Genomic DNA, 10206 nt, shown 5'->3' with positions numbered 1-10206 from the left:
GGAGTCGGCTCGGTGGGGCGGGGCCGAGAGCGGAAGAGGGCCGGGCAGGGCGGGGCCGGTTGCGGAGGGGCGGGATCTACAGGGCGGGGCAAGGCCGGAGGGGCGGGGCCTGCCCGGGGCAGAGCGAGAGCGGAGGGGCGGGGTAGCCCCGGCCCGGCCGCCCCGCAGCGCCGTTGGGGCGGGCCCTGGGCTCTCGCGGGAGCTGCGCCGGCGCCGCCCGTCTACGAGCGCGGCCGCCGCGGATCCAATAAACTTTGTTTAAAAAAAAAAAAAAAGGCAAGAAAAGGGCAGGAAAGGAGCGCTGCCGCCCCGGCTACGGGCAAGTGCGTCACTGACCGCCGAACCGACCCGGGGTGGCCGCTGCGGGCAGCTCCAGCCCCGGCTCCGCTCGGCCTCGGTAGCCGTCGCCCTCCGCGGGGAGCGGCGCCTCCGCCGCTCTGCGGGCCCGCTCGTGAGTATGGTGGAACGGCTGCGGTGGGCTGCGCTCCCCGCGGAGGGCGGCGGGGCAGCCGTGAGGGGCCTGGCGGGGCGCTCCGGCAGCGCCGGGGCGGGCGCGAAGAGTGACAGGTGTCAGGCTTCCCCTTCCCGGGGGCACCCCTGTAGCTCTGGCTGCGGGCCGGGCCGCGCTGTGGGACAGGAGCTGCTCCGGGGTGCTGCCGGCGGCGGTCCCCGGCCGGGGCAGGGCTGGGCTCTACCTGACAGCTCGTCCCGTACCGCCTCCCCTCCGCCCTGCCCTGCAGTGCCGAGTGTCCGCGCTCCCCCGGCACCGGGGAACATGTAAGCGCGGCCGGCGGCGTGAGGCGCTCCTGAGCGGCCGTGTGCTGCCGGGGGTCTCCGCTGACGCGCGGGGTTTTGTCTGTTCCCCCACGGCAGGGCTCGCCTCTCCCTCCCCGCACTGAGAGTCCGGGAGCGCCGGACGGGCGGGCGCAGCCATGGCGGGCGGTAAGGAGACGCGGCTGCTGCACCTCGGCGAGATGGAGAAGCTGGACAAGACCCTCTTCAGGCTGGAGCAGGGTAGGTCGGGGTGCCACCGGGTGAGAAGGACATGGCCGAGACCTCGTCATCGTCTTTGGATGGTAGTGGAAAGAAGAGCTCATCCTGAAGTGGAGGGGTTTTGGGGGTGTGTGGGGGGTGTTGTTGGTTTAGATTTGGGGGTTTGTTTGTTTTGATTTGTTTCCACTGCAGAGCTCTATGGGCTCCGCACACAGTTTAATCTGACTTGTTAAACTCTTGAGAAATGAAGAGCAGATTGGCCAAGAGCCGTCAGTCTTCATGGGACTGAAGTGCAAAGCATTTTTTAGACAGGGCTTTTCCTTCTCCTTTTATAGCCTGTACTTCAATGACCTGAGAAAGTCCTCATAAGTCAAGGTCCTCTAATGTTTATCTTCTTATGCAGCACCCTATGTTTTAATATTGCAGTTTTGAAATCTATCGGTAATACTTGCATTTTGCAAAGTCTGCAGGTTTGAGGTAATGTTTCAGAATATAAGCTCTTTAACAACTCCTAAATCTTGTTATCAGATTTGTTACATTATCAGAGCTATGTATCATGCTGCATACTTAAAAGAACTTGATGTTATTTCTTCCTGAGAATGTTTTTAAGCCTATTTCTAAAACAAGTCCAAAACCAAAAACCATCCACTAATTGGTCTTCTATTGTGCTGCTTAGCAAATTGAGACTATAAAGCTAAAGCCCTTGTCTTTAAAAAATATTTTTAACAGTGCAACAATTTTTAGTGAGAGTTTTTGTGGATTTTTTTATGGTGTGTTACTAATCTAGGAGCATAAAGGAGCAAGATTTTGGTTCTTGAGAATAAAAATTCTCTTCAACTATATTGATTCCAAAATCTTCTAACCGGCCTAATGTGAGGAAATGTCAATAATGAAGAAGTGCAGAGTTGATCCTAACTTCCATTTTTAACTTATCCCTCAAGTTGTGTAAATTTTCTTGAAAGGAGGGAGGCAGAAATGCATGGCTGTCAAACATTTTAAGTGCCCCTGCTGGTAGCAGTCTCTGAGAGGGCGTAGCTAATTTTGAGCACAGCATTTCTGATGTCAGTGTAACTCTTAGAGGAAACAAGATATCAGTGATATATATCCCTGTGCTCTAATTTTAGTAATACCTCTAACAAAATGTCAGGCTGGTACTGAAGAGAGTGTACTTAACCTTCCAAAAGTGGTTTTATACCTATATCTATTACATTCGAATGAGCTTCATTTTACCTGACAGACATTCAGATCTGAAAATAGCTCCTTTACCTGGTGGGTTTTGGTGCAGTGATGATTTTGTTAATGAGAGAAACATAAAGCTGGATAACACTTATGTTTAAATGTATTCAGGCATTGAACTCTGGTATTAGAGTCCCCATGATTCTATTTAACAAACAAGTAGTGTTTTTCAGCTTAAGGTATTGTAACTTGGTGTCCAGAATTTTTTGCACTTTCTGATTCATTATCTGTGTACTAATAATTTTCTCCTTTTTTGCAAGGACTCAGGTTTCTTTTACTCCCCATTTTGTAGGCTGCTAGGGCTAGTAGGTGATTTACTGCACTTAACTACGTGACTGCCATGTTCTGTGTAAGAGCTTACATCTGTTTCGTTCACTTGAATGAGCCCTGTACTTAGCCACTTGTGATGGTGAGCCTCATACCTACTGATGGAAACCTTTCTAAACCCTCCTGACTAAGCAGAATTTTTTATGTCTTACTCAGTAGAGTACATATGCTTTTATGTTCTAATTTTTTAACTTAATTTTTTCTCACTCTCACAAGGATCTTAAGCTTAAACTTAAGCCTTTTTCTATGTGTGTGAGAAACCTGGAGCACACATACAAGATTCCCTTTAGTTTATTGAGCTCTCTCAAAGTTTAATAATTTGTATATTGTAGCTCACACACAAGTATACATAATTCTTCAGTTAAAGCATAAGAAATTTACCTCTTTAGTGAATCCTTAGTGAATAACGAAGGTATTTGAAATATTTTCTGGTTTTAAATGTGTTCCTAATTTTTTTCAGATGTTTTCATGGGTCAGCCTACAATATAGACTTGGTACACCTAAGTACTTAAAGACTATGTAATCCAAAATCTACATAAAATTGTGTGTAGTTTGATGATTATGGTGTTTTGCTGTATTTTATTTTTAAAACTTTATGTAGCAAAGACAAACAAATTGGAAAGAAGATGAATGGTGCCATGTAAGTAAAGGAAAAAGGATATCTGTAAAGTATGCCAAGAACAATCTTAGGAAGGAAGATAGAGATGATGCAGTTTTGAGTGCTGCAATATAAGGTTTGAACCTATTAAAGAATGTCCAAAGAAGAGCAGTGAAGATGGTGAAGGGCCTTGAGGGGAAACTGTCTGAGGTGTGGCCGAGGTCACTGGGTCTGTTCAGCCTGGAGGAGAGGAGACTGAGGGGAGACCTCATTGCAGTCTGCAGCTTCCATTGTGAAGGGCTGATGCTGGTCTCTGCTCTGTACCAGTGACAGGAGCCAAGGGAATGGCATGGAGCTGTGCCAGGGGAGCTTTCTGTTGGATGTTAGGAAAAGGTTCTTCATCCCCAAGGTGGCTGGGCACTGGGACTGGCTCTCTAGGGAAGTTGTGACAGCACCAAACCTCTCAGAGTTCAAGAAGCATTTGGACAACATTCTCAGGCACATGGTGTGATTCCTGGGGAATTCTGGGCAGTGCCTGAAGTTGGACTTGAGTGGTCTTTGTGAGTTGCCTTCCAGCTCAGGAGGTTCTATGATTCTGTGCTATAGAAATTTATAATTGTGCTGAAATTCTTAGCAAATATGAGACATAATAGTAAAATAGTAGTAAATTAGGAATTGTAATAAGAGACTAGAAATATCTAGTTCTCCTGATCAAGTGATTTTACCTTTTGTATTTTTCTTTTTTTCTTGAGGTTTTGAGCTACAATTCCGATTGGGCCCAACTCTTCAGGGCAAGCCTGTTACTGTGTATACAAATTATCCAGCTTCTGGAGAAGTGTTCGATCGCCACAAGTTCAGGACACTGTCGTGGCACAATCCCACAGGAAAAGAAGATGACTCTGACAAATACTGCAAGTTGGATCTCCAAATTTCTGGGTCATACCAGTACTATTTTAGTCTTGGGTAAGTGAAATTTGTATACCTGCAGCCAAATGCAGTTTGCTCCCTTGGTCTACATCTTCACCTGAAAAACCCCCTTTTTTCCCATGCATTTTTGAAATTGCAGCCAAGGGACAAATTAGAATCCACCAATGAAAGACAGTAACTGGTTATATAGTACTTTCTGATGCAGAAATATTCTGGAGAATATACAGAACCAAGCTGATCAGCTTTCTGTGAATGTTGGAGAAGCAATCTGTTTTTACAAGTTGTCAAATTCGTCAGCATTCTGAGTATCTCAATGATTATTTTGTACTTTCTTCATTTACTTTGAGGATTGTTTTCTCTCTAGCACAGAGGTTCTGGCATTCTTTACTTGGATCCTTTACTTTGTCTTTTGTTTTAGTGGGACAAGTGCAGAAGAGAATGCCACTGTCTGTAATAATTGTAGTCTGTTATTTTGTGTTTCTGGAAGATGGGTGGTTAAATTCTTCCAGGCTTAAGACGTCTAGCTCAGGTACCTTCCTGAGAATGGGGCTCAAAATGTAGATCTACATGTAGTAGATGGGCATTTGTGCTTTCTATGTTTCCATATGCCAAATGGAGGAACCAGTACTCCATCTCAGGAAATAGCAAAGGTATCTCACTTTTCCAGAGTTTTAACTCTGTATCCCATTTGTATTCATTAAGTCCAGTAGAGAGATGATGCATAAGGGATGAACATTTCAGAGTTTACTATTTCCTTTTTATGTCATGCAGTCCTGTTCCCCCTCTCCCTCCAGCCACTGTAAAGGGCTACTGTGTTTCTGAAAACCTATGCTATTTGAATTCTCTCTCTGAAACAGAATGGTACAATGGGTGTTAATTATACCAATAAAAATTATTTTTTCCTAGAAATGAGAAAAGTGGTGGTGGTTACATAGTTGTGGATCCCATTTTGCGTGTTGGAGCTGATAATCATGTGCTGCCTTTGGATTGTATTACACTCCAGACATACCTCGCTAAGTGTCTGGGACCGTTTCATGAATGGGAAGATAGGCTGAAAGTGGCAAAAGAAACAGGTAATGCTAACAGACATATTCAAGGATAAAAATTTTTGTTTTATGATCAAAACCCAAAGTTACACGGAAGAGCCTCAGTGTAAACAATTAATAGATTCTTTGTCAATTATTTTTTCTACTATATTCAATTTCATTAACAGATTAAGTCAGTGAATTTATTAAAATATTGGCAGAGGTGCTGAAATTCAGGGGTTTCCTAATATCAGAAACCACTTATTTTACTGTTTTAATTTCAGATAGACTTGGAAGTTTGTAGAACTGAACATAGTGGTTTTTAAAAGCTTGTGTTACGTAGAATTTCAAGGGTAAGATTCAGATTAATTTATATTGGTTATCCCAAACAGCAGCTCTGAGTACAAAAGTGCAGCTTATTATGCTTCTTTCAATTAGCTTTGAGTGAGGGTTTTTTTCTCATTAAATAAATGGGCTTTTATTTCACAGGTTACAACATGATTCATTTTACGCCACTACAGATGCTTGGACTATCTAGATCATGTTATTCATTGGCTGACCAGTTAGAAGTAAACCCTGAATTTTCAAACCATAATAAAAAGTGCACTTGGAGTGATATAGGAGCACTTGTGGAGAAACTGAAAAATGAATGGAATATGCTTTGCATCACAGATGTAGTCTATAATCATACAGGTATGGTTTTCATGGGTTAGTAACCAGATTGGTCTTATATTTTGCTATTTCCCTTAACTTCTCTCTCTTTAACCCATTTTTAGTAGTTGTTTTAAACAATGTAGTTGTCTGTCTTTTGAGTCTCTCAAATCCAGGACAACTCCTTGGCATTATAACTGATACGTCTCTGTAACAGGTATAAAAGAACTTAGTATTGCTACTGAAAGAGTGAGGAGAGCCCTTCTTAAAAAGAATTAATAAATTGTGTATCTGTAGTTATATAGTATGCCTACCTTCATTATGTGTGGTGTGCTGTTCCCATATATTTGAGCAGAGTCTGTGTTATGAATTGTTTGATGAGCGTAAACGGAGTGCTTTCTTGTTAAACAGGCTATTTTGCTTGTAGCTGCTTAAATAACTGCTCTAATTTGGATCTAACATGCAGATTAGAAACAGAGTTGGAACAAGAAGGTAGGATTAAGTAATGGGGAAAATGTTACAGCTCAGTCTGTGGGGGAAGAAAGAAGACAGCTTTGTGTTTGGGGCAGGCTTTTTTTTTAGCATAGATATGTCAATACATCAAAGCTGTTATTTTTCTTAATTGCTTGAGGGACAGTGGATTTTCTTCTGTGTGATCTGATGAAATTTAATGTGTAGTGCTTAATAATTCGTGATTTTGTTGATTATTTGGATAATGAGTTTTCTTTTTTTATAATGCAGTTGCTACTGCATACTATAATCCTAAAGATCATAATTACCATTCTCATACCAGAGACTACAGAAAGGGTTTATGTAGATTGATGTCTTTTGAGGCTCAAAAATGCCTAAAAATAAATAATTTGTGAATTTCAAGCTTTATTCGCTTTAGTTCTTTGGTCTTGACTTTTGCCAACCATTCCTGTCCAATCAGTCTGGAACACAGTGCCTTCCCTGTCTGTTGGTTGAAAAGTTACTAATTATAGTTGTTGGCTCGGTCTGAGGGAATCAAGCTTTTGAACTCCTCCCAGGTCTGGATAAAATATTTCTTACGCTTTTCAACTAGATGTTCAGTTTCTCTTAGTGGTGCTTGAGATCCTCTCTTTTTTGAGCAGTGTATATTTGCATGCTACTAGGGGGAATTTATTTTGATGGACAGAAAGATCTTAGCTACAGTAATTACACACCAGAATATATTTGAGAAGGAAAATGTATTGTTATTTGGCTACATTTGTAGAAGGACTTTTTCAGGTTACATTCAGAGTTAAAGTAATCTTCATTGAGATGGATGACTCAACATTTGTACTATGGTGGAAAAGAAGTGTCTTCTAAGAGGATAGAAATATTCAGATGATTGTGGTTCTTAGATTAAGCAAGGTATCCTTGATGACTTTGTTGCTTGTCATGACCCTTCAGCTTACACTGGTTCTATCTGTTGGTAGTTTCTGCTTTCTAGTGGAAACCATTGTATAAAAATGGCATTGCTTCCCCTGTGGGAGCCAAGCAGCATCACCTGCAGGATCAGGCATTAAGCTAAGGTGTTTGGTGTGAAGCCCACACTGTGGGCAGGGAACAGTGGGAATCAGCTCTGGGTGTCTCTGTGAGGCTCTAACGAAAGGCAGCACCTGTGGCTCAACTTGAAAAGTGAAGTTGTGCTGATGTAAAATGTCCCTGAGCCTTTGGCATCTTTGCAGGAGTGTCACGGATAAACTTGCAAACCATCTCTGGTAACTGCGTATATTCAAATAAGAAATATATTTACATTTACTTTTCACCAGGAGACAGAAAAAAGACAGTTGGAGTTTTTTTTCTTTTCTGAACTTTCCATGGCTGTAATAAATCATATAAAGTAGTAAAAATAAAGTGAAGTAAATTCTGTATTACTTATCTTTCACAAGAGGCAAATGTTATACAATTGAAATATAGCACTTGAGTAAATCTTACCTTCAAGTAAAGTTTGTGTTTAATATGTAAAAAATATGTTAAGAAAATAATTTTGGATTTTTATAAGAAGAATGTAATGAATTTTAGAAAGTTTTCTGTAATTCCTCATCTTGGGATTTCCATATTCCTATACTTACTTTATTCTATACACATACTCTTTACTATGGTATTTTTTCCTTAGCTGTAGTAAATATCATCACCAGTGATGTTTTGGATAATTTTTCTTCTGCAGTTAGATTTCTCTTATGTTACATTGCAAATCACTGGAACTTAATTTCTGATCAGGAAACATCCTTCTGTTCTGTACCAGAATTAATGGAAGGCCTGTTGACTTTTTTTTAATGCTAACTCTTTAGGTTTAAATTATGTGTTGTCTTTTTAGAATTATTTGTATTTACTTATGAAATTCCTTTATAGTAAATTATAGTTCTTGTTAGAAGAAATAGAACAAGCTGGCTTTGCTTGTTGGAGAAGCAATTTTTTTTCAGAAGTGGTAAAGGACAAAGAAAAAAAGAGTAGGAGGGAATAATCTGTTTGGCCTGGAACAGCCAAAACTTGATATTTCTTTACATAATTTTAAAACATGGTGGATTTAGTAGCAGATTGTATTTGAACCACAAGAATTTTAATTTCCACAAACAGTTTTACGTTATAATAATGAAATTTTGCCATATCTTGAGATACAAGATGGGTGCTCAGAAGAGCTGTTCACACTATAGGCTGAGGTAGAATTTCTCTTTTTCGCTTTGACATTTTTGTTTTAACTTCTTTGAACTAAGTAAACTTGGGATTTTAAGTGTTATTTGTTCTGCTGTAATTCTGGACACATCAGTGACTCTTCATGTTTTCAATATAATAATTTGTTATATATTTTCCCATGTGTGCAGTACTACTTCTGTTTTTCTCAGCTTTTCTGAAAACCTCATTTTTGTTCTTAGGCATTCTGTGATGTTTTCTTTTTATTTTCAGTTTGAAATATTCATTCAGAAGAATATATGAAATTTATTTTCATTTAAACAGCATAGCAAAAGAGATGCAAAAATAGAAAGAAATTAACTCTGGGATTTTTCTTCATTATTATGCTTCCAAAATGAAAATTCTGTGCTATGTATATATTTACCTGTACTGCTGCATGCATGCTATCTGTATTAGAATACTACATACTACACCTGTGTTCCAGTGAAGGCTCCTTACCTTCTCTAAGTTAATTTTTAATGTCCAGCAATCTTCTGGTGCTTGTTGATGCTGCCGGGGTAGCTTGGCAGAGAGACACAGGGTGCAGTGTTTGGCCTGAATGAGTGTTCCATTTGCATGCACCGGACAGTGCACTCATCTTGCTGGGTAGGACTCAGTGATGTTGCTTCCTACAACTCAGCTTCTTTCTCTGGACACCAGTATCACAGCTAATCCTTTCTTAAATGCCCATTTAAATATATTTTGCAATAATTATTTTTGGGACGTGGGCACTCTTCCTCTCTAGCTGTATGTGCCATCTTGACAGGATGAAGAATATTAAAAAAGAAGCAACTTTATAATATAAGTTTGGGATGTATGTTTGGCTTTCAATGCACAAGAATATCAATATCTTACATTCAGTGTTTGATGTATTTCTTGCACCAAAATTTAATTGGGTTTTTTTTTGGTGTTTTAGAATTGGTGATACTGTTGTGTATCTTTATATAACTAACAAAAAGTTTTTCTAGAGTCTCTGCAGTTGTATGTTTGACCAAAAAAATCAGTAATAATGGTCAATCAGTAATAAGATTTCTGCACAAGATAGGATTTTCTATTGACATGGGAAACTTCTGTTTAAATGTGAATGAATGAACTGTATGTGCTGTAGTACCTCAGCTTCTCGATGTTAGGATTTTTACAAAATACAACAAAGGGTTCAGCTTATATATTTACGTTTCTGTTTGGTTTTTTCCCCCCTCCCTTTCTTCACTAAGCTACTAACAGTGAATGGCTCAGGATGCATCCAGAATGTGGCTATAACCTTGTAAATTCTCCTCACCTGAAGCCAGCTTGGGTCCTGGACAGAGCTCTGTGGCATTTCACTGGTATGGTGGCTGATGGGAAGTGTATTGCCAAAGGAGTCCCTCCCTTGATTGAAAATGATCAGCACTTGAATGTAAGTGACTGAGAACTAAGTATAAGCTGATGAACTGCATGAATAGCTGAATAAACCTTTAATATTTCTAGAGTTTTGTAAATACACAAAAAATGGTGTATGCTTTGCAGATAGATTTACTGAAATAAGCCTTTATTTCCCCTTTCTTTTAAGTTTTCTTAAATCTATTAACAAACAACCTTAGTAACTAATGCATTTTTTTATTTTTACAGTGTTTACGTAAAATAATTTATGAAGATATATATCCAAAATTGAAACTATGGGAATTTTTCCAAGTGGACGTTAATAAAGCTGTGCAGCAATTTAAAACCCTTCTTACTCAAGGTAAGGGAAGATCATGTTGCTGAATCATGTGAATTATGTATTTATAGTTCAAG

General features: G+C 40.1%; 1 protein-coding gene across 3 annotated transcripts in view; it reads left to right on the top strand.

Annotated features, from left to right (window-relative positions):
* Positions 1–10206, top strand: part of AGL (amylo-alpha-1, 6-glucosidase, 4-alpha-glucanotransferase) — a 35070-nt gene that overhangs the window by 520 nt on the left and 24344 nt on the right. For 2 of the 3 annotated variants that reach the window (XM_063165624.1, XM_063165623.1), the window contains exons 2-7: positions 874–1014; positions 3907–4117; positions 4988–5154; positions 5596–5799; positions 9648–9829; positions 10042–10153. In XM_063165624.1, coding sequence (XP_063021694.1) covers positions 933–1014; positions 3907–4117; positions 4988–5154; positions 5596–5799; positions 9648–9829; positions 10042–10153 — 958 coding nt within the window. In that variant the 5' untranslated portion in view covers positions 874–932. Of the gene's footprint in view, positions 1–662; positions 778–873; positions 1015–3906; positions 4118–4987; positions 5155–5595; positions 5800–9647; positions 9830–10041; positions 10154–10206 lie in introns of those variants that run through there. The other variant, XM_063165625.1, reaches the window with a different exon arrangement.

This window comes from Melospiza melodia, chromosome 11 (genome assembly GCF_035770615.1).
Source record: "Melospiza melodia melodia isolate bMelMel2 chromosome 11, bMelMel2.pri, whole genome shotgun sequence".
Taxonomy (NCBI): Eukaryota; Metazoa; Chordata; class Aves; order Passeriformes; family Passerellidae; genus Melospiza; species Melospiza melodia.
This window is presented reverse-complemented; position numbering and strand designations above follow the sequence as displayed.